The sequence below is a fragment of the Ruditapes philippinarum genome, unplaced genomic scaffold, assembly GCF_026571515.1.
Source record: "Ruditapes philippinarum isolate M1 unplaced genomic scaffold, ASM2657151v2 ctg6155_1_1_1_1, whole genome shotgun sequence".
Taxonomy (NCBI): domain Eukaryota; kingdom Metazoa; phylum Mollusca; class Bivalvia; order Venerida; family Veneridae; genus Ruditapes; species Ruditapes philippinarum.
The window spans coordinates 11,659-37,424 of record NW_026866314.1 but is presented as its reverse complement, the minus strand read 5'-3'; the positions used below and the strand labels follow the sequence as shown (position 1 = coordinate 37,424).

Below are 25,766 nucleotides of genomic sequence, written 5' to 3'. Positions count from 1 at the left end.
TCACTGGCCATGGGCCTCTGGGCCAGTGCTAAATTCAATGACTGGAGTTGACCCAGCAACTTGCATTATTTCCTCACATAAAATAACCATGTCACTGATAGGATTTGAACCCAGTGCAGTGAGAGGCATGTGATATGAAGTCTGTGACCAGGCAACCACATTATAACACACATGCTTGGGTCTAAGGTCTCAACATCACATTAAAACTTTCGAATTAATGATACATTGTAGGCTTATCAGGGCCAAAACACCAATTTTGGAGAAGGGGCCTCAGCCTTTTTCTTCGGGGAAAAAAATGCGTGATTTTGGCATACTTTGGGAAAAGGGGTCTCAAATTTAACAGAAACTTTTAACAAGTTCTTCAAAATAGACAAGCAAATTGCACCGGGAAATACAAACAAGGCAGTAAAATACCTTGATTCAACACCATCATTTTTTAAATTTCATATGACATTTGTAAAGCTCACAATTGAAGTTAATTGTTACAAAAAATCAAGTGACTAACTTTTTGATGATCATTTGAGAACTGAAAGTACTTGTCAGCAGATGTAAATATCCATTACTTTTTTTCTTAAGACAGTAAATGTGACATCAAGATGACGTGGCTAAAATATTTACGAATCAGACTGAGATGACTTTTTGAAAGCAGACATGCAATTGAGACCGGATTTAGACTGTTCCTAACAATTGGAAGATGGCAACGACATTAGTTCATATGCATATACAGCTATCCCAAACATTCATTCTGATGATTTTACAAGCATGTACCCACTGCTTACAATTTTTATGCCTGCATGATAAATAAGTGCAGGAATTATGCACTGTAATGCATGGGCATGCTGATTAACACAAACCTGCGCCTGCTTTGCGCATGTTCTGCGTTCACAAGTGTCCTAATTTATTTTTTTAAATTACAATTTTTCATTGTACCTGACTGTTACACTGAACAAGCATTCTAATATTGTAGATTTACTTAAACACATTAATTTAACAAACATAACAAGATTTCATAACTTACATTTTAACTACATCACCATTCTTTATTGTCACATCTGGATCACTTTTGAGGGGAGAAAAATGGCAAATGCAATTATTTACTGAGACACATGTTGGGAAGGCAATACCTGTAGAATGAAAATAAAAATCCATCAATATTAAATAATCATTATACAAGGCTCCTATATGTGTATGCCTATATGTGTAAATTTTTCATGAAAATCATGCATCAAATAAATTTTGGGGTACGCTCAACACAAGTTGAAAATTGCAAGTTTTTAAAAGTCAAGGGCAATAACTCTACAATTACTGAATAAATCAACAATCACACCCCATACGCACAACTTCACATGCTAACCAATAATTCTGTAGTTTCATGACTCTAGGTCAAATACTATTTGGGCTTCTCGCGACACAAGTTGAAAATGGACAAGGGCAATAACTCTGACAAAACTGAATTAACTGAATTTTTTGAAGGAAGAAGATGAGCTCAAAATAAAACCTCTATAAACTGTGTCAGCACTCTTGACAAAAACCAAAAACTATTTTAAAACACATACAATACCTTTTTTCATTTCTTTATCTTTTTTGAACACTTTTCCCGTCTCTTCATTTAATCTGGTGTCTCCAAACACACATATACTAAGGACAGATGCTCCATCTACACACTTTCCTATAACCTCCTTCAATATACCTGGAATACAACAGACATCAACAGTGTAGAAGTTTGGAAGTACAACTAAATACTGTTATAACTGATTTAACTTATGAATAATGGAAGCTACATAAAATACAAGAGGGCCATGATGGCCCTGAGGTCGCTCACCTGTATATAGGCCCCCCTGTTTAAACCCCAGGGCTTTTATTTGAACAAACTTGGAAGACACCCAATGACTTTCCCCCCACTCTTTCCCCCCCACCCCGGCAGGGCCAATTTTAACCCAAAGGCTTTTATTTGAACAAACTTGGTAGACACCCATAAGAAGATGTTTCATGCTAAACATCTAAGCTCTAGCTCATTGGGATTTTTCAAAGAAGATTTTTTAATTTTTTACTATACACATATAGTTAAAAAGTTAAAAACTATGACACCCCTGGGACGGGGCCAGTTTTGACCCCAGGGCTTTTATTTGAACAATCTTTGTAGACACTTACTAGAAGATGTTTCATGCTCAATATCTAAACTCTAGCTATTTGGGTTTTTTCAAAGAAGATTTTAAGTTTTTGCTATACACATATAAGGAAAATCAATTACCCCCGCGGTGGGGCCAATTTTGACCCTAGGGCTTTTATTTGAACAAACTTTGTAGACACTCACTAGAAGATGTTTCATGCTCAATATCTAAACTCTAGCTATTTGGGTTTTTTCAAAGAAGATTTTTTAAGTCTTTGCTATACACATATAATAAAAATCAATGACCCCTGGGGCGGGGCCAATTTTGACCCCAGCGCTTTTATTTGAACAAACTTGGTTGACACCCATTAAAACATGTTTCATGCTAAATATCTTAGCTCTAGCTCTCTGAGTTCTTTTCAAGGAGATTTTTTAAGTTTTTACTATATGCACATAGGTAAAGGTGTCATCGATAAGGATTTTTGTATCGATATATCAGTAATGAATTATCGGCGATACAGCGATATATCGATTGTCAAGCTAAATTTTAGCTTTTAAGTCTTTTTAACTGTTTCCTAAAGACAAAGCAGTTATATTTAAACAAATGCAAAAAAGATATAAACTATGAAAACAGAACAATGTGTTTCTTTTTTCATCATATAACTATAAATGAAAACTAATGACTAGTAACTAAAAAGTTTAAAGCATTTTCCATTTAACTTTAGTTGTTGTTGTTGTTATTACGTAGTTACTGATCATGCTAAATCCAGTCCTTGCCGTTCCAATTAAGCCGGGTTAAATTGGCAAATTAAAGTATTTAGAACCGGAATAATTATTAAAGTTTATATGGGCTGAAAACACAAAAGGGCAGGAGGGAGTGGCAAATTTGAAGAAACAACTGACGGAGTACGTGTCTTGACAAAAACTGTAACTAAAAGGCGCCAAAACCGAACCTAAATACAGTTTGGCGTAATGATACAAAAGTGACCCTCAGGGCCCTCGATCAACCAAATCTGCGGCCGATATTCGGCCGCAGTCCCCCACCAAAATAGTATGTTTTTTCCCCCTAACAGAGGTAAAAATTCCCCCTCAAAACATATAAAGTGTTAAAGAGAAAAATTAAAAGTAATGTTGTTTTTGAAAATTAAAATCCATCTATTTGACGTCTATTTTGTAAGCAGAATATCGTCAGTACATGTCTGCACGTTTCCGTTTGTTTATTCCCCCAAAATCTACCGTCACATATTGGCCTTTCATCCTGTAAAAATGCTAAAATTTCAACAGAAATATGCAGAAGAAAATCACAATTCCCATCAACAATTTGATTTCAAATTGTTTATTCATGAAATCATTTTTTTTGTCTTCAAAATGTTACATCAACCACGGTAAATTTTGCCGTGAATTACAAACTTGTAAGTTTTGTTTTCATGATACTTTATTAAATAACTGATGAAAAACGATCTTATAATAAACAATCAATTTAATTTTATATAATTTACATCAGAAACAACTAGAATTGTGGATGTGTAAACAGAAAACAAACAAATTTTCATTTGTCACATATTTTCGCGAGGCCGATTTTTACGAATGTTTTACAAAGTCAAGAAAAGGAAGCTTTGTCTTATTAAAAGGTGTGTTAGAACACTAGAAATGTAGTGTATGAATAGAATTTACTTTATGTCCATGTATTGTTCATATTAGTGGAAATGGAGACATTTGTCTGGATGTGTTTCTAAATGATTGGGGGGGGGGGGATCATAGAGAAAGCTAAGCAGCATAAAGATCTGATGGTGTAAGGTCACATGTAAAAAACTTTTCTTCAAATCTTATCAATCACTTCTGAACAGTTTAGTGTTACCTATTATGGATTTTTTACATGTAAATAAAAAACAGCTGATATTTAAATAAGTGTATTTGATAATAAAAGAAAAGAGAAAAAATTCCCCCCATACACTAAAATTCCCCCTGCTGAGGGTAGCGACCCGCTTCCCCCAAATTGGATTGAGGGCCCTGACCCTTGACCTAACTGTTGACATAACCAATCAAAAAGGTTGTTTATTAAAATCACGGACTTATATTACAAGGATCCGACACTTTCGTTTAGCTTAAAGTCTCGTCGCGCGTATGCGCGGAATTGCACATCGGATAAAGGTGGACAGAATGAGAGATGGCGGAACGCGCGGAGTGCGAAATATGACAGATTTTCATAAGAGTATGTGGTGTTATTGCAGCTTTGTGAAAAATTAAACACATATGAATGTATTGATACAGTATTATTTTGTGCCCCTAAAGTATAAATATATGAAAATGTGCCGATAGAACGATGCAACGCTTAGTTAACTAGAAATGTGTCCATAGGACACGGATGCCCCCACACGCCACTGTTCTGTCAATCTTATGACTGTAGCTCAAATATTCTTTGGACTACAAGTGCCACAAGTTGAAAACTAAAAATCAACAAAGGGCCATAATTCTGTTAAATTTGGTCGCAGCAAAAATTCCTTCCTTTACTACCATCTACACATTAAGGTTGTTCATCCCTGTAAGTTTAAGCAAAATCTGCCATCCGGTTTAAGAGGAGTTGCGTTCACAAAATTTCTACATAGTATATAGTGAAAAAATCAACAAAGGGCCATAATTCTGTTAAATTTGGTCGCAGCAAAAATTCCTTCCTTTACTACCATCTACACATTCAGGTTGTTCATCCCTGTAAGTTTAAGCAAAATCTGCCATCCGGTTTAAGAGGAGTTGTGTTCACAAAATTTCTACATAGTATATAGTGAAAAAATCAACAAACGGCCATAATTCTTTTAAATTTGGTCGCAGCAAAAATTCCTTCCTTTACTACCATCTACACATTAAGGTTGTTCATCCCTGTAAGTTTAAGCAAAATCTGCCATCTGGTTTAAGAGGAGTTGCGTTCACAAAATTTCTACATAGTATCTAGTGAAAAAATCAACAAAGGGCCATAATTCTCTTAAATTTGGTCGCAGCGAAAATTCCTTCCTTAACTACCATCTACTCATTAAGGTTGTTCATCCCTGTAAGTTTAAGCAAAATCTGCCATCCGGTTTAAGAGGAGTTGCGTTCACAAGATTTTGGGACGTACGGACGGACTGACGGACGGACTGACGGACGGACTGACGAACGGACGGACAAGTGCAACGCTATATGCTCCCACATTGTGGGGGCATAAAAAGTACCTAATTTAAAAAATATTCGCCTATTGCTTAGGCATACTATCTACACTTTGGCGCCCTTTGACTTCAAGCACAAATTATTACCGCAATTCAGATTAGGATAATTATTTTTTACATCAGGGCTCACACTGGCTCAAATAAAATAAAAGCCAATATTTTTAACTTAAAAAAATAATAGCCAAAAGTTAAGCGGACTATTCACGATTTAGCGATAAACAACATAAGCAGTTGATTAAATAAACATTCCATATAAAACTTTTTGAGTTTTATAAGTAATAGTTATAGAATATATACATGGACTTTACCGGCAGGTATCAGCGCATGGGGCGACAACAAGGGTCAATCATAGGAAATTTATCGAGACAGAACGTCAAGATTAATTTCCATGATTGACCCTTTTGTCTCCCCATGCGCTGATACCAGCCGGTGAAGTCCGAGTATTTATTCTGTAACTATTTTATCGCATGACCATCACGACTTTTTTCTTCTCTCGTAATATTTTCTTTATTTAAACATATAAATATTTTAAGAAATATCCACAGAAATACACCATCAGATGCCGTTGAAGGAACTGGACATAAATACCCATTTCACAAGGTAAGTTGATGCATTTTTTCTACATGCGAAATAATAATCATCTTTCCAGCTCATTTTCAAAATATAATCTAGGAAATATTGTCGATAAGTATCCCGGTGTATATTTCAGAGGTATATCTTGAACCCATATTTTTTTAAAACTAACGACAATGTAGTGATTTTTTCTTAAAGGCACATTATGCCTCAGAAATCCTTTTTTATTAAATTCTTAAGAAATTTAAAACACATGTTTAAAAATGATTTAATAATGCCTTATGGATTTAGAACATGTAAGATATTTAACAGCTGAAGAAAGTAGTGCTGAATGTGCAATAATGTGTCGTAAAGGTAGCAAAATGTAAACAAATAATATTTTGACTTTCATACAAAATACTAATTCATTATAATTATACCAATTGCCAGCAAAGCAAAAGATATAAAGATAGTTCATTTATATGGCAAATAAGTATTTTTTGTGGAACTTGTAACAAGACACCAAATATTTAAAATTTTGAGAAATAAAAATGATAGCATTTCTGACGCATAATGTGCCTTTAACTATGCTTCCATCTATTTATAATTACGCTAGAATAATACGGGGAAGTCAAAGACCGGGCCCGCAAAGCAGGTCTGGGCTTTGGCTTGCCCGGCTATAGACTACACGTGACGTGTATATTTAAAAGAAAATCAAATAAAAAACAATTAAAAAATATATAGAATTCTATACCTATCAATGAAATTTTCAGTGTCAGTTCTAGTCAGGCGCCGCCATTTACAATGTAACCCAATGATAAAAGGCGGGGCATTCCGATAACGAAACAAATCTCAACTTTTCAGATAAATAATAAACGTTGAGTGTTCCGAGTGAAAACAGAATGAATATTTAAAACAAGAACGTGTTTGTTAAACACAAATGCCCCCTGTGGTTGGAAAAGGGCCGAGCTGGCTCGGGGGCCGATAGTCCTATATATATGACGTCGCTTTGAGATATTTTTGCTTCTGGGCAAAGCAACGTCATATCGAAATTGCTCAAAAACCCATAGCATGTTCCGCCAGAAAATCGGGCGGAACGAAAAACAATGAAGACCGCGTGTATTTACATAATTTTTGACCTATTTATGAACATAACTAAAAAATAAATACCTTTTGTCAAAAAAATTAAACTGTCACATCCGAAAAATCATGATTAAATCCTCTCTGCAGACTCATGTATTTCAATTCCTTTTACAGCCGATAAACAAATGGCGGCCATAAAGTGCGAGAAATCTGATTGGCTTATTCAAATGCAAGCGTTTAACTGAGTCAGAACAATCTAACGGAATATTTTTTTAACGAAATAATTGCCCATGCACCGTCAGTGTGTTCGAATATATTTTTTCGTTCAAAAATTTGGAATCAATCTGTAAAGCACATTGCTGAACCAGTATGGCTGATAGACAAAAATAGATTGATGTTTATATTTCATATTAAATTGATAAGTACATCGTTTGAAAGTTTTTGTGTATGATTGAGCAAGAAATTGAAAGAAAATATGATAAGCTTTTGAATAAAGCTTGAAAGGCAAAACAATAGACATTTTTTGATTTTTTTATGATGCTATGCGTTTTTGAACAATAACTATTAGACGTCAGGCTTGACCGACAAAAACTGTGGTGGTCACTGACCTAACCGAAATATAGTGGTGTTTGACCTTGGTGAGATGGGACGTCCCAGTATTCCCTCAGTCCACATCCTGGTTTCCTGTTGAATGGACAAGCAATAAACTGCTCAGATTAATCTATCTGATTACATCCGTGTGTCAAAGTATCCAAAGAACTTGAACATGTATGTAAGTTTGTTATACCATTATAGATTTACTATAATGGTGGCAGTGGTGATTCAATTCTAGCTGCGGCCTGTATTTTTAAGACGCTACCAGTCTTCGGACCCACTTAGGTTTTTGTACCATTGTGGTTTCTAGTTAGGATATTTGATACCGGTATCATATTTTTTTTTTTTCTTCTATTGTTGTCCCCAAAGCCTAGCAATTTTTGAAAGGAAATTGCAGAGGAATTTTTAAGAGTGATATTTTCATAATATTGCTTATTTTCATGCAGAAAGAGGTGTGATATTTTTTATATTGCATTATTCAAAGAGCGATATTCTTTTAATATTGCTTATTATAGTTACTGTAAGGCACAATATTGTAGTATTGTGCAGGTGTGTGGAATAAAATAAATTTTATTTCGGAAATTGGTTTACAGTAACGGTAAGTGGTACTTTGTATGACCTGTAATTGCCTGATATTTTTAATTATTTGTAATAAAAATATTGTAATAAGTAATTATTAATATGGCAATAGCGATGGATTGGTCAGACACAAAAGGCCCCTACACCAATAAATCTAAGGTTGCGATTAATTTTGCTTCTGAGGGCGAGTTGGTTAAAATTCCGGGGGTTAGTAAGAAGGTTGCTGCTATTCTCCTATCTATAAGGGGGGCTGGCGGTGATATCACAGGCGACATATTGTCTGCAATATGTCGTAAAAAGTTTACGGGTGAGGAATTAGATAGAATAAATTTTTCACCAAATGAGGTTTTGGAAGAATTCCCTAGGAATGAGGAGGCTTTAGAGCATCATACTGAAGCTTTTAAAGGGGAAGGGTCCTTGGATAAGTCATTTAGGTCCTTGGATCAGTCATTTTCAGACTTTTCGGAACCAAAGCCTGGGGCAGTAAAGCCTGATGTGGCCAGAGGGTCAGCTGGGGTGAAAAGCACTTCAGTATTTGGGCGTAGAGAAGGTAGACCTGTGATGGGTGGGGATAGCATGGGGTATAATGGGCATATGTTTACCACACCTAGGGTTCCCCAGGCTATTCCTGCTGATTTTGGGTCTGAGCGGTCTCTATGGAAAGAACAGGGGACCACCTCATTGGGGGATAATGAGTTTGAGCCATTATCTCATGGGGGATGGGAACCAGTTTATCCTGTAACAGCCAGGTCAAGACTATCGTTAGATAAAATGCCCACGAATTTAACATTTGATGGCAATGGCAGTTGGGAAGCTTTCATTTTTAAGTTTTCCAGATATGCTGACATATGCCAGTGGTCAAATGAGGATAAACTGTGTGCGTTGTGCTTGACGTTAGAGGGCAAAGCTTTAGATTATTATGTAATTTTACATAATAGTGGTGAAGTGCAATCGTATGCTTCTTTATATGATAAACGGGAGGCTCGGTTTGGTGACCAAATCTCACCAGAGGCAGCTCAAGGGCAATTTTATCAAGCTTTTCAAAACCCGGGCGAATCTCTTGATGATTTTGCAGACAGGTTACGTGCCTTAGCCGATAAAGCCTTTCAGGGGGTATGTGCCCAATTTATAACAAGTCAGGTTATAAGTAGGTTTTGCCATGGTTTATTAGACCAACAAGCTGGGTTCCATGTTTACATGCATGATCCATCCACGGTCGAACAAGCCAAATTATTGGTCCGTAAGTACCAACAGAGCCATGAGGCCATTTTTGGTAGGAGCAAACGCAGTGAAAGGTGTGAAGGAAAGAGGGTTTCTTCAGTCAGTACTGATAGTTATGAAGTTCATTCTGATGAAGATAACTCTTCTGTGACTTAGGAAACTGTGATAGAGGCTATTGAGGAACTTGAAGATAAGTTTGAGAAGGCTTTCACAGCTGATTAGGCTAAGGTCAAAGGGTAGCCCTAAAAGTTTATAAAATGCTTTTAGGTGTTTTAAGGCTACAAGGTTGGGTCGATATCATGTTTATTCTAATATGTGGTTCTTCTAATCCCAAAGGGGGGAAGGGAATTGGATAGAATAAAATGTAGGATATCGATCTGGGGAAAATCAGGTTGTAAACATGGTGTTTGGATCCAGGGTGCCATGTAGGAAATCAACTTGAGGGAAATTCCTTGTAGTTGGAATAAGTCTTGGGGAATAAAAGCCTACCTCTTACCAGTTAGTACTGGTGGGGGTGAGGGTAGCTGCAGATAGGAACCGCCATTGGGGTAATTAAATTTATCTGGTGGTTAATCAGAGAAGAACTACCATGGGGTAATTTAATTTATCTGGTAGTTTAGCTGATTGCATACCATAGACTGATCACTCATATAAGGTGGTTTATTGGTTTTGGGAGCCACAAGGTAATTCGGCGGGATGGTTGAAGGATCTATCCTGGTGTAAGTTGCTGCAGCACAGATCAAATCGTAATCATGGTAAAATGATGTAATATCTAGTACCATGTGGGAAATCGATTTGGGGCCCAGAACAAATCGTAATCATGGTAAAATGATGTAATGTCTGGTACCATGTGGGAAATCGATTTGGGGTAAATTGCCTTGCGGTAGGTGTCAATTAGTATATGATGGCCCATGAATTGGGGGATCCTTTATTGACGATGTAGATGTGGTGCTATTGGCAAGTAAAAGATCACTTGGGTCACTAAGGGTCTTGGGAAGCCTGCCAGGGAAGGAACCAAAATCTACCGGTTTCAGGTTAAAATCGCATCTGTCATTGAGTGTGTTACAATCAGTCTTGGTAATTAGGAACCTTGGGAACGAATCCAAGGAGTGTAAGCTCATTATCTAGGAATCATCTTGGTAATAATGGGTTGCGAGCTTATTGGTGATTATGTTTCAAAAGGCCCTAGAGTCCATTCTGGTGTTATTTTCAGAAATCTGAGTCCCAGAACTGAGATGTTTGGTAACAATATAGTCACCATTAAGAGAGGGTTAGCTCCCATATAGACAAGCAAGTTGCATCTGGTCAGTTAAGTTCACTGCTATGTAGGGGGTCACCAAGCACGCAGTTCCCGTCTCTACTAAGCTAGATGACCTATAATGTCATTTGGTAGGTTGCTTGTTAGGCCGACAAGCAATTTATATGACAGTTTGTATGGGATCTATTTGGATGCAGGCATCTATTAATAGTGATCATTACAAATGTTAGTACAATATTGGATTGCGTGGTTGGGGGTTTCTTATGGCAGAAATAGAATGAGCATCTTGCAGAACTGAAGTAGTAATTGTCATGATGTTATCTGTTAGGTTGAGCTCTTGAAATAATGTCAGAGTTATAACAGTTATCAAAGGAAATGTGTTGTCTTTTTGGGAGGTATAAGAATATAAGACTGGAGATTTATGATTCAGTGTGGTTATTTAATGTGGTTTCACAGCTTGTGGGTGAAGGTTACTTCTTGTTGGTTATTGAATATAAATCTGAGTTTGGATCGTTTATTGTCCAGATAAGGTCTTATATTGAGGATTGGGGTATAATCCTCAGGATGCTCATGCTGTTAAGCTGGTAGATGTGATAGGTGTTGCGGTAGTCTCTAGATATAAGCTGCATATCCTTGCATCTGAGTGTGAACCAGTGCATGAGTGGGTTAGAGTGTTTTGGCAGTAGTAAGAGATAAGTCTTCAGTGAATCAATTAGACCTGAAGGAGGTTTTATGTTTGTTGGTGATTGTTAGAGACTAATGTTGGTTAATTCTTCTCAGGGTGCTACTGGTGACAATTCATTCTAATAAATTCCAGTGGGCTGCTCAGGTTAATGAGTGAGTCGTAGAATTCTGCATCGTGGGCTGCTTAGGTGATTGAGTGAGTCGTAGAATTCTGCATAGTCGGCTGCTCAGGTAATTGAGTAAGTCCTAGTGGGGCTGCTCAGCTGATCAAGTCATAGCTGAGCTGCTCAGGTGATTGGTTTATGATAATCACCTATTTGGTACTTGTACTAGAGCAGGGTACAGTACCAGTACTGGTAAGGATCCAGGAAATCATTCAATAGGCTCGTATTGAGTGCTGGATTAGATACTAAAAAGGTCTTATCTGGCAGCCAGCCTTTTCAAATAGGACGGGGAGGAGTGTGGTGGTCACTGACCTAACTGAAATATAGTGGTGTTTGACCTTGGTGAGATGGGACGTCCCAGTATTCCCTCAGTCCACATCCTGGTTTCCTGTTGAATGGACAAGCAATAAACTGCTCAGATTAATCTATCCGATTACATCCGTGTGTCAAAGTATCCAAAGAACTTGAACATCTATGTAAGTTTGTTATACCATTATAGATTTACTATAAAACTACATACATGTGACAAATGAAATGGGCCAAATCTGGATTTTCAGCTGGATTTTGAGGCTCAAAACTGGATTTTTTATCGACTCGATTCAATGCGTGTTTGGCACATTTGGTTCAAAGAATCTATATTACCCTCAAAATCATTAAATGATTATACTTTTTATGATTTTTTTGTTGATCAATATTAATTTATTTCACAAAAAAAAATAAAAAAAAAATAGATAAATAAATAAGTGTAGTCATACAGGCTATTTATAAAACAGTCACACTCACATTTCATTATTTTCAGATTGAAGAATTATATATCTTTTCAGTCATTCAATAATTAAACACAAGCTATTTGAAAATGTGCAACAACTATTCATCATACATGTACATAAGACTATGACAGTAAAATAATGTAACATAAGTAGAAGACTCAAAATAAATGCAAGAATCGTTCTGTTAATTAAATCCACATTTTTGCCTCGATGATTGTGTAATTCCTAAACAAAACAAAAATTACCCACTCACTAAAAATAGGTTAATTAGACATCTCGAACAGGTTTTTGAATGATCCACTTTAAATGATTCTGCTCACCTTTTATCTTTATCAGTGCGGCACTAATCAAAGAAAATCAAAGGTTGAGCCGAATTCATACATGTAAATTTACAGGGTAGTTTTGATGACGTAGCGTGTAATACCTACTGCCAAATTACAAAAGAGGTCAATTAACTGACACACAACACGTGATAAGTTAAACATGTGAGAATAACTTTGGGTATTGGAACTGTTTATTACGTCACCTTGCTGTCAATTAGCGACTCAACATTTAATCCGCTATAATTTAGGATATGGACAGATAACAATCAATGCCCGGAGGCACGGTTTACATTTTAGATACAGGTGCTGTGTTTGATTTTTTATGTTGATTTTTTTTAAATATCGGGAATTCAAGCTGTAATATTGGGAATCGGGATCAGTGTTGAAATATCGGGATTTTTTTAAATCCCGCCGGGATGTCACATGTATGAAACTATAACAAGCCTGAAACGTCTAATATATTGGACTAGGGGGCCGAGTACGTTTCAGGGCCAAGCTGACCCTCAAGCATATGGCTTATCTGACACAGCCGCAGAACTTATGCACAACTACCTGTCAAATAGAAAACAAAGGGTTAAGCTTGGTAAAGCATGCAGTGACTGGATGTCAATAAGTAAGGGAGTTCCCGAGGGATCCATTCTAGGGCCTCTTTTTTAACACTTTTAACGACACTTTTTTTATTAAAATTAGCCATGTGTACAATTTATGCTGATGACAACACATTATCTTACTGTTGATACCAATATTGACTCTTTACAATCTATACTGGAAAAAATGAAAGTTTATCTATAATAAAATGGGTTTGTTGATAATAATCTAATGCAAGCCAATCCGGACAAATTTCAGGCAATTTGTATTGGAAAACAAACAACTAGTAAATTAACCTCTTTTTGTCTTAATAGTACAGAAATTGTCTGTGAAAAAAGCGTGAAACTTCTTGGTGTTGAAATAAACTCTTTACTAAATTTTGACTTACATGTATCTAACATTTGCAAAAAGGCTGCAAAACAAATCAAACATTCTTGCTAGACTGAGTAAATTCTTAAATCAAAATACTAGATTGTTAATCTACAAATCCTTTGTTCGTCCAAATTTTAACTATTGTCCTTTAGTTTGGCATTTTTGTAGTAAACAAAATACTGAAAAACTTGAAAAGTTACAACATAGATCATTGAAGATAGTTTTTTGAGGATTACAGCTCATCATATGAATTTCTTTTAAGTAAAGCTAATAGCCAACTTTACATATCAGTAGATTAAGACAATTAGCTATTGAAGTTTTTAAATGTTTGCAAAATATATCACCAAAATATGTTCAAGAACTAATTAAAGTAAATTCCTCTTATTACTCTTTTAGAAATAACAACACACTTGAAGTTCCTAGAGTAAATACAGAGACTTATGGTAAGAAAAGCTTTCGCTATGAGGCCACCCAGGTCTGGAATAGCCTCCCGAATGAACTAAGAACAGAAACTGATTACGGTGAATTTCGGAGGCTTATCCAAACCTGGAGTGGCTTCAAATGCAAATTGTTCTATGTGTGCCTAAGTGTTATGTTTTTTGTTGAGTTTTGAAATGTGAATCAAATGAATCTGCATGCTTCTTTTGTTTCTTCTTTTTGTTTTTCCTGTATTTCTGTCTGCCATAGAGTAATGCTGTATAAGACCTGTTTTATCATGTAATGCTTTTCATGTGCTTCTTGTGTGTATATTTGTATAGTCATTTGTCAGTGCATGTTAGTGTTTGTATATGTGACAGCTGCTGATCAGCTTTTCATATATCCCATAAAGGGGACAATAGCTTCTTTAAGTCTATTTTTACCGTTTTATTTCTACCTTTATTTTATTTTTGTTCTAATTAATTAAGTAATTAACTTAGACCATGAATTTATCTAGGCCAACTCAGATCAGCATCTGTACAGTTACACAAACATTTCAACATTTTAAGTTTTATTATTATTATGATACTTGTACTGGTTGGGGACCACCAAAACCGGACAACCACCAAACCCGGACGGCCCCGAAAATGCTTAATTTAGTATTTTCTTTGATCAGTGGTTGTCAGTCACTTTTTTATCAACAATAAGTGCATGTTTCTTTTAAAATTAAGTAAATGAATTAATTTCAACCTCCGTAAATGGTAATATTTTAATGTCTATTTCAAGAATGTTAACGTTGAAATTTGGGGGTCAAGAAAGCAATTCCTGACCTCATTAACCAGCTATAATCATTTGCAGAGTGAATAATAGAATATCCAAAACTTCAGCATTTGTTGCTGACATATTGTATATCATGTTACAAATCAAAAGTCAAAACACCCAGGCTTTTATCTGAATTAAAATCACACCATGTACATATCTGTCCGGACACATGGTACTGTAGTGTAGACAATTTAGGTAATTTTGATACCCTCCTTGTCGAGCCTCAGAAATAAGTGTCAATACAATCAGAAATAAAACAAACTAGTTTATTAGTAAGGAGAAGAACCTAGCTGAACTGTGTCAAAGTTTTTGGTCTCTAGATTAAAAATTATGAAATCTATACGGAAAAATGTTCCAAAAGTGTCCGGTTGATGGTCTCCGACCAGTACATGTTTTAGTTAAACCCATTAGTTTCATGACTGAGTACATATCAGATGCTGCTACTGATATGTGCTCAAGCATCATACTGGAAATTAGGTTAACTATATTTAAATAAAATAAAATTGAATCATTTACTTTAATTTATTTTAAAAATTTAAATTTTTAAAAAATTCTAATCCTTTTTCTAATTTTAGGGTTGTGTACATAAATAGAACTCTTGTATGATGTAATTTTATGTGATGTTTGATTGTAATGTATATTTGCTTTTAATCATTTAATGCTTTCTTACCCATATTTATATGTGCTGATAAATCTTAACTGTTTTACAGAGTCTTTCATAAATGTACATTGATCTTCTTAATACTTTTATATATTTTCTTTTACATCTACATCTACATTGTACGTCGGCGCAATCACACTTGATTATGACGCGACGGGTGGTGCTAGGTCAAGAAAAAGAAATATACAAGAAATGATAGAAAGTAAGAAGAGGTTGGATAGTACAAAGATAGAGATATAGACAAAAAGTATGGCCAGCTATATTTCGCCTCTTCAACCCAAACCTCTCCGGTTACGGTGGCCGCTGCCGGCACAGCCTTGGATATCACTAGTGGGTACTTGTAGCTGGGCCCCTAAGGCGACTTAGAATGTGAGGGCTGATAGCCCCTGCTTGAAGGATACCAAGTCAGGAGCCTCTGCAACGGAGGCAGGTAAGCTGTACAGATTTTATACAGATTGTTTGTTTGAATTGTTATAGGATAATAAGTTTTGTCGGAAAATAGCTTATATAGCTAATGTTTATATGTTTTTATGGAACCGACTTTAAATAAAGATTATCTTATCTTTATCTTATCTTATCCTGACCGGGACTCGAACCCGGGACCCTCGGAATACCGTTCGGAATGTCCTATCCGCCGGCTTACAGTTACACATCTTCTCACCTATTTAGTGACCAGTTCTGAACCGCTTTAAAAATATTCTTCTTTCAACAGTGTTGTGAAATAGTTTCATTTTATTGTTTCGAGACGCCGGGACATAATGTTATTGACTTTTCGTATTTAACGCAGTTAAATTGTTTTATAATAATCATCAATACAGAGTTTTACAAATTAAAAAAGTTTCTTAATACCATTGACCATGTCACCGGCCATTTTTATACTTGGTGACAACAATATCTTCTGCCGGAGTGGGTTCATCTTCTTTTTCTGCCATCTTGAAAAATTCACGTGTTCCAGAATTCCGTTGCGCTGGGCGGGGAACAAGAAGAACATAAACGGGAGATAACTATGAGAACGTACAACGACAGGTGCACGTTATTTTATCTCATGAAATCAAAGGGCTGCAAGCTCTGCGGTATTTTCTGATCTTTGCAATCTATATGTATTTTCCTGTAAAAGTTTATTTTAATATACTATAATTCATATTACAGGGCACCGAGATGCAAGCTACTACGTTTAGATTTTTTACTATAACAGTTTGAGCAGGGCCTTTCAAAATAGGAGTTTGAGTTAAAATACATATATACGGAACTTTGCATGACTACAGTAGAGTTGCATAAAAAAAAATCATTTATGTTAATTTTTATGAAAAGCCACACTTTATCCTTGCGTATCGTGGCTACTTCCTTAAAAAGGCGCTAAAAAAATAGTTGCCTCAACTGGGATTTGAACCCCAGACCTTTCACGCCCTAAACGAGCGCGTTACCCCTGCACCACGAAGAAAGCCTCAATAGAAGCAAAATAATTCTAAATTTTGAATTTCCATTCTTGGGTTTGTAATCCGGGGTATTTTGTCCTGAAAATAATTTAGCAAAAATCTTCTCGACAAAACAGACCGACATGTTATATAATGTATATTCCACTACTCGACAGTCAGATTTATTAATGTACAGTTACGCTCTGAAGTATTCGTTAATCTACATGTACATCGCTAAAAATAGCAGTTTCATTGATTAAAATGATATTCATCAGGGTAATTTGTGATTTTGTGCATTTATTTGACAATTCTACTTAAGCCAAAGCCTACTTTAAACTTTGAATGCTCAAAGGCGGCTTAATTCTCACCAAGACAATATTTTAAACGAAATATCTCAAGAGTACGAAGCATCGATCCTAATGGTACCAATTTATTGTACATTTTTTAACAGAATTTTGACATTGGCATTTTGCCAGATTCATGGTTACTTGGAACCATTTAAACCCATATATAAAAAAGGATCATCCCTTAACCTGAAAATTTCAGATCTATTACTATTATTAGCTGTTTTAGAGGTAAAGTTTTACTGCTATCCTTAATGACCGATTGACAGCATTCTTAAAGTACAAATAAAGATACAGTAGATAGATACTGTATTGACGTATACATTCAGTACATAGTCATTTCACACACATTTGTATATAGTACAATTTTTAACATAATATCATGGTACATGAACAAAGTTGTAGCACAACATATTCAATTTACATGTTTTTGTAGAATGAGCGTTAGCAGCATTTAGTACTAAAGTAAGCTTAGCTATTATAAAGCGTTTATATTTTTAAATATAAAGAAAGTGGATTTTAGTCTTAATCATATGTTGTGATAGGATTCCATTTAACAAAGTTTCATAATAGACACATAAAAAATATCACTCTTAAATATAACGAGACAAATTTATACATTGATTTACAGAGCATTTCGTGATTCAATGCGATGCTTAGTAGCATAATACAAATATTTACCTAAACCTATTAATTCAGACTTTTTCAGTACTTAATAATTCAATCAATGTGAACATACTTGGTCTTCTGTAGTAGTATTGCGTTATGTAAAGAGACCATATATTAGAGTAACTATTACATACACAATGGAATTCATCTTCCCTATATCCATTACTATTTGCGAAAATCCCTGAATAATGCGTTCCTCTCGGGGTTTATTCTAATTAGCCCCATAACTACCCTGTTTTATGTGACCTAATCTAAATCTTTAATATGCAATTTTCTTAATCTTTTTTTTTCAGTTTTGTTATGGAGAATTTTTTTCAGGTAAGTTTGCCTTTTCAAAATGAGTTATACAAATGTACAATATACATTGTAGCTTTGAAAGTTTTTTGCAAACAAAGCAGTCAATCATCCTTTGTTTTAAAAAGTTTAACAAACTATTTGGCTTCGTATTGAAATGGGTTGTTCCAAAAACATCAGAAAAACCCGTACCTCCGCTCATTTAATGTTCTATATACTTTAGAAGCCCAACATTGATTGTTCCAAATGAAGCGTACATTAGGCCTAGTTTTCAAAATGATACTATCGCTATTTAATTATTTTAAGCCCGGTATGTAATAATTTACATATATGGTTTAATAAATTATGGGATAAGGACCTAATTCGCTATAAAGATTGCTCTGCCGTACAAGTACTTTTTTGTTTCACTCCTAATATAGATATACAGAATATAAGATGTAATCGCTCTATATCCTTTGATTTAGAAAATCCCCAAACAGCACTAGAATAGCTGAGAACTGAACCAACAAACGAGTCAGAAAGCTGTAACGCAATGCTAGGGGTTAACTCATATTTATTGATGTTGTTTTATAAAACAGACATTGTCTTGAGTTTTGGCAAGAATAGCCATATCGTTAGCAAAAAGCAAAATGATTAAACACAAATCGAATAATGAAATACCACTATCAATGTTTTCTTGTAGAAAAAGTTCAGAATCCTTTAAAAACAGAGAAAATAAAATTGGCGAATTTTTTAGGCCCTGTTTCAAACCCGGCGAAATATCGGAAAAAAAATAGTGTTACAATGTTTTTTACAACATGACCTTCCACAGTTAGCGGTACATTGCTTTTTAATATTCTAAGTTTTTTTTTCCATCTAAACCAACCTTACAGAGCTTAAACCATAAAGCATTTCTGTACACAGAATCAAAGGCCTTCTTTAGGTCTATAAAAGCGCAATAAAGGCGTAACCTTTGCAATACTTCTCACTTCCCCTCGGAGCGTGCACGTCGCTGAGAAGGCACAGGGCATCGGCAGGAAAGATTTAACAAACTTGACTGGTAGACAACTTTAAATTTTTTGCCTTCAAACCCGTGGGCGGTAACTAAACCGGAATTCCCCTTACTTTCGTCCAACTTTGGCGGAAAACCCTGCCGATGTCCCTGACAATGCCGAGGGGAGTTTGGCCCTACCAAAAGTAGGCTGAGACGACCGAGGATGGTGGTTACTAGGGTGCGTGAAGCCCCTAGTAAGATAGACGGCTTTGTAAGGCAGGCCTATTAGCTGGCCACCAACAGGCCCTTTTCAGGGCTAAAAAAAACCCTTTCCTATTGTCCACAGGTTACTGTACATTTAGGTTCTCATTGAACCGCCGTTACAAGTGACCTACTTTTCGGCTCAAAATTCATATCTTTGGCCCTTAATTCTCCGTGGGAAAATTGGGCTATTGGAGGTAAATTATTCACCATTTTGTGCCTTCAAAATTAACTCTTTAAAAGGACCATGACTGGCTGACCATGTCCGGGGTCCCGTACTCGACCAGCGCAAGCTTGCATTTTGTGCCCAAAAGGGCGGAATGGACCCTCATTAAGCTTTTTAACTTACATACATACAACCTTTTCAATAAAAATATTCGATTTAAGAATTTAAAACGAAAATCGCGTCGACTGCACTTGCACCGTGACGAAACCGAACTAAGCACCCGAAGATATTTAAAATTGACTTGGCCAATTTTAAACACGCTTTGTTAAAACACTAGTAAACAATTTTCCAAAGTTACTACATTTTGTATTAAGTGTTATTCCTCTGTAGTTATTGGGAGCATTTTTGTCCCCCATTTTATAAAATGGGACGATATAACCATATGACCAGGCTTTTTTAGTAAATTATCAACAGGACATGAGGATTTATTACGATTCGTAGGACTTATTGCTTCATGAGCTTCTTCTGTGGTAATTTGGGATATTTAACGACTCAAACGTGGGATTATTTACGTTAAAATCATTATTACGTACAAAGTTATCGATTCCTTCTATTTGTGTCGCATGTAATTCATTAAACATATTTGAAAAATACTCATGAAATTCTGCTGGCGTAATATTGCTTGTATTATCTTTTTTATTTTGTTTAAAATGTTTCCAGAAGTCCCGGGGTTTCTTATGTCGTAAATCACTTAGTTCTTGAGACTTACGTAACTAAAATGCCCTTTTCTTTTCTCTTATCAATGATTTATACTTGCATTTAGCAATACATAATACTTACACTCACACTCAATGAGTAAATCCAATATAATTGCCGTATGGTCAAGACAGTCCTCAAACTTTCTGTAAAGTGGTATTCAGATCATAGAGTAAGTGTCGAGTAATCTCAGAAAAGTTGAGCATCTGTGAGATTAGGAGGGGGCTACCTTGAGGTGTCCTCAATAAAATGATACATACTGAATACCACTTAGTTTTGAGTATTGATTTTGAATTAAGTTCGTCCCATATACATTAAAGTGCATCATATACGCGAACTGACAGTACTTTAGAGGAAATAAATGTTGAAAAACAGATACTAAGGAATAGAGATGACCCCATTAAATTTATGTCAGAAGTTGAATTTTTATCAGAAATTTGATTTTCAAAGGTGTGTGCACATTTTATACTTGGAATGATACAAGTAGTATGAACTATTAGGAGTGTATTCAGCTCGCGGTATACCAGTACTTATGCCAAAAAGAAATGAATTTATACAATTTCAAGTTGGAAATTTTTTGAATTTCGTTTTATTCATAACAGCTGGTCCTTTGTTTGTCAATGTGACTGTCCATGATTCTGGACTCAAGTCCTCGGAAGATTTGTCGTATGCGTCTGTAATATATTAATGTTTTTAATAAATGCAGCTTAGTTATAAGTTTTTATTATTTTGTTTATGAAATATTAAAAATAACAGTTAGATACAAGTTATATCACACTCCCAAACAAAAAAAGATAGGAATGAATCAGTATAATAAATGATAAACAAATTTACCATTTATTCCCAATTTATTATAGATGGAAATGACATGCAAATGAGCCAATGCATTATGAATAAATTGTTAATAAATCAGTGAAATGAATTGGTAATGAATTGGGTCCATTTACCAACTTATTATAAATTGTTAATAAATTAGGTTAACAAATGGGTTTAATGAATTTGGTCCTTTTCTTGACTTAGTCAATGAATTATCAAAAAATCAAAAGGGCAAACAAATTGGGGAATAAAAATTTGGTTCGCTGACCAAATGATTCCCTTAAGAAATTTCAAAATTTAAATTTTAATGATCACTAATAAATTGGGATTTTTTCTTCTTTCCCCTTTTAAAACCCCTTCAATTTTATTTTTGAATTCCCTTTTAAAAAAATCAGGCTTTTCCCCCGCTTTTATTCATCTTAAAAGGAAATTTTGAATAGCTTTTAAGCAAATTTTTTGGGTAGACATAGAAATTTCCCAATCCAAAAATATTTAAAAAATAATTTACAGGAATAAAAGTTAGGGGTCCCTGGGAAAAACTAAACCACGACAATTAAAAAATAAAAGTTTTATGACGTCCCCAAAAATTTTTATTTAAAAAATCAAAAAACCATGTAGCCCAAAAAAATATCCCTTTAACATTTGTTTAGTATGAAATTTTTTGTTAAAAATGCACTTTATTACTTTCATTACTAAGATCCAGTTTGTATCTTTAATAACAGCTGTATAATGTTTTACAGGTATTCCAGCATCACAATCAAACAGGGTTGTTGAGTTTATTTGTTTGTTTTTTTTTGTTTGTTTGTTTTTTTTTGTTTTTTTTTGGATTATGTACGAAATCATTGAATTTGATTTAGAAATTTTAAGATTCTATATTTGCAAATACCAACGACAAAGATTTCAATAAAACAGTCTTGTTAAAGGCACGTTATGCCTCTTTCTATTTTAATTCTTAAGAAAAATAATTTAAAACTATTTAAAGTTGCATTTAAAGTATAGTGATGTCTTTGATGGAAGAAAAATGTAAACAGTGTAGTACGTTTACTTCCATACAATATGATTATGCAATGTGTTTATATCCTTTGCAAAACTTGAAATTTTGAGAAATAAAAATGATAGGATTTCTGAGGCATAATGGGCCTTTAAAAATGTCATAAGATGATTAAAAAAGAAAACAAAATTGTGTTTTGCAAAAGAAAATTCATTGACATAAAGATTTGATGTTATTTTCAAAATATAGTTTACGCTACTGAAATAAAAATATCAGTTCTAAATGCTTCAGTTCTTTCATTACTTTCTTTAGCTTCTTTCTTTTTTTGCGTCCTAGCTGTCTTTCAGGTTTTCCAAGATTATTTTGCTATTCTGGCATTAACTAATTGAAAACTATTAAATTCTCTTTAAATTTCTCCTCATGCTTTTGTTTTATCGAACATATATTTAAAATCGTTTGTTTTTTTTTTTTGGTCTTTTTTTTACATAATTAATTGTTTAACAAAAATTTTCCACTTTGGTGAACACGTCGTATTACCGGTGCCAGTGATGGCAGATCACTGCAGTGATGGCAGATACCTGAAATTTACCGCTCGGTACAGGTAAGTTATAAACTTGGTTGGTATTATTATATTACACAAATACGGCCCATTTCATTGCTATGAAACTATTGTCCATTGACTGGAGATACTATTAGATAATTTTGGATTCGTTTTTCCTGTTTTTAGACAATTTTGAGCAGGATAAAAGTGACAGCTTCGAAAAAATCCGTGAAAATGTCTGTTTTTTGTTCAAAATACCTCGATCAAGGTTTAACTAAATGGCAGGATTTCGTGTTATTAATATAGACTTTCATCAATTGGGGTCATGCAAGCCAAATATCTACCCCGTGAGTCTTTTCTTGAAAGTTTTACAGACGTTCAATCAGGTCCGGTCGAAGAAAAAATGCTGCCGTTGTAGGCAGATAAATTATTTTTAAAATGCTTGCCGTCGATGGGAGAAATCCCTGAAATTGGGGTAACATTCCCGACAGTTTTTAATGCGGTATGTGCATAATTATAAAACTGAGTATAATATATATAATTTTAAAAGAAAATACGGTTTTGGTGCAGCAAAACTCTTTTACCCCCGACATGATTTCCCCCTTTTAAAAAGTATAGTATTTTAAAATCGACAAAAATTATTTAAACCTTACATATTCCTTTCCGTTAGCAATCCGTAATGAAGGGTTGCCCTTTGGGAAAAATTTGAGCATTTTGTGTACCCCCGTGGGTTAAAATATTTTTTTGGAAGAGGGCCCCTCCCAAAGAAAAAATCTGCCGGTTTTAGACCCTTTCCCTTTAAAGGCCGTATTCAAGTTTTCGCCCTTGGAAAGACGTCAATTTTGGGGGATACTGTGGACAATGCCGATTTCGATTAAGTAAATAATAGAGGGATATAAAGATCTTAATCGTTTCTCTTTTAAAATTGTCAGATTGAAATTGGCAAAATTTTGTGTAATTTGATAAGATAAATAAAAGGATGGTGAAATGAATTAATATGTTTACTATATAATATGGTTAACGATTTGTTTTAATAGTAGACCATATTCCTGGTAACTGATCATGATTATCATTTTCGTTAGATTCTTAATAATGAAAATTTTACCAGGCAGTTAAATCGTACTAACTTGCCAATACCAGAGATATAGATAATGTATCTATGTCTCTGCTAATATACAATACCCAAAAGATATTTTGATTTTCAAAAATGTAAGGAGTCTGTAGTTTCGAAAAACGGATGCGTAATAATTAATTGAAAGATACTGGTTTATTAAAAATCATTTTGATTTAAGGATTACTAAGGCAAAGAAAAGAAAACTATAAAAATATAAATCTATGTAATTTCAAAAAAAAAATGTAAAGGAAATTGTTTTGAATGCACATGACTGTATACTATTTGTGTCGGCAAAAAATGCACTCTCAAAAAATCGTACATCACACCAATATATTTACGCTGGTAAAGCACAGATATGTAAACATATATTTAACTCCATGGGTAAAGTAATATTTCCAACTTGATACTTTTTAATTCATACTGTGTTTATCAAATATTTAAAAAATCACAAAAAAATAAACAAAAACAAGTTGTGAAACACGTTCACAGAAATTCGTTATTAACTGAATTATAATTTTACGTATTTTTGACTGTGCCAGTTGGAAGGACTCTGGATCGAGTATCAAATCAGTAAGGCATGACCAATAAATTCCCTAGGATGATCCATAACAAAATTCGGACCATAAATATTTTGACAACTAACAAAAGTGACGTAATCTGATGTAATGTTATAACTCTAAAAATGCACCCTGGTGATTTATGATATCACAGCCAAGTGCCGCTTGTATATATACTGTTAATTAATATGTTACGGCCCAGTGGCGCTTATGTATACACATCTTTTTATCTATAAACTCATTAAGTTACTGGAAAAAGGTCTTAAAAGAATAGATTTTTAATATCAAAATTATCTTATCGTCTTTTGCAAAAGTTAATTAATGCCATATGGTTTTCGTTCTTTCTGGAATATTTATAAAATTATATCCTTCACTGGTTTTTTGAAATATTTTTTATTCGGCATAATGAAAAAGAGTCAGTAAGTATTTTGACATAATGCATTCTGTTATTGTTCTATTAAAGCTTGAAAAACAATCATTAAAAGACATTTTCAATATTATTTCAGGTTTGTCACAATTACGCCGGAATTTTCTAAATGACAGAAAATAACACAGAAAACTAGAAAATGGCCATTTAAATTTATAATAGGCGATTTCAGTGTGTATGGGTGTTTATTAAAGGAATAAGAATGGATGGATTGATGTCTATCTAATATAAATATTCATCATTTAAAAAGAGGAACCATGACAGTTTTCCTATTGACATCAACCCTATAAGAGAGAAATTCGTGTTTAAAGACACTATTTTTCACTTGAGAAAGAAGTTCATGGGCGCCGCCATTTTGGCGTTCTGTCATTCTCGCGAGACAGACGAGACCGAGATTGTGACGTGTTATACCCACTTCCGGTATAGGTGTACACGCTGGTACAACTGAAATATATCTTGATGAAGAACTTATTAATTTTATTTCGTACATTATATATTATTTATGAAAACATCATATGGAACTGAATTGCTTTAATTAATTAATTGAAGACGCCGCGACATTAATTATCATTTGTTCGATAATCAAGCTTGCTGATGATCCCACTACATGATTCAAGCAATGACTGCTTAATTTTCAAAGATAAACCATAAATTTACTTTTACGCGATTTTCCGCCATTGACGCTAAAATTGAAAAAGGCGCAGGAAAATCGGCAGCCAGACTTATATCGTATGAAAACAAAACTGTCCGTAAAGTTGTTTTGGCACCCAGTCAACACTGGTACCAACAGCAACAGGTTGCCCATTCCCTATAATTACGCATATTGTGGTGCGGGTTAAATCGGGATGGGGTAGGTAGGAGGTTGGAGGTACGTTTGGTTTCCGAGTCCATGATATTCTTTATAACGTTAAATAAAACACTTCTGTGCCGTAGGTTTCAATGTCCATAATATCCTTTAACAAATGAACGAAACACTTTTGTGTCGCACATTACTCAGTTGTGAAATAGTCCGTTTAATCTTTCAGTAAATAATTTATAACGTTTAAA

General features: G+C 34.6%; 1 protein-coding gene across 1 annotated transcript in view; it reads right to left on the bottom strand.

The window, feature by feature from the left end:
- Positions 1–16,342, bottom strand: part of LOC132732095 (proliferation-associated protein 2G4-like) — a 34,412-nt gene extending 18,070 nt beyond the window's left edge. The window contains 4 exon segments of the mRNA XM_060718441.1: positions 1,019–1,124; positions 1,562–1,690; positions 16,245–16,269; positions 16,271–16,342. Coding sequence (XP_060574424.1) covers positions 1,019–1,124; positions 1,562–1,690; positions 16,245–16,269; positions 16,271–16,327 — 317 coding nt within the window. The 5' untranslated portion in view covers positions 16,328–16,342.
- Positions 16,343–25,766: the final 9,424 nt, after the last annotated feature.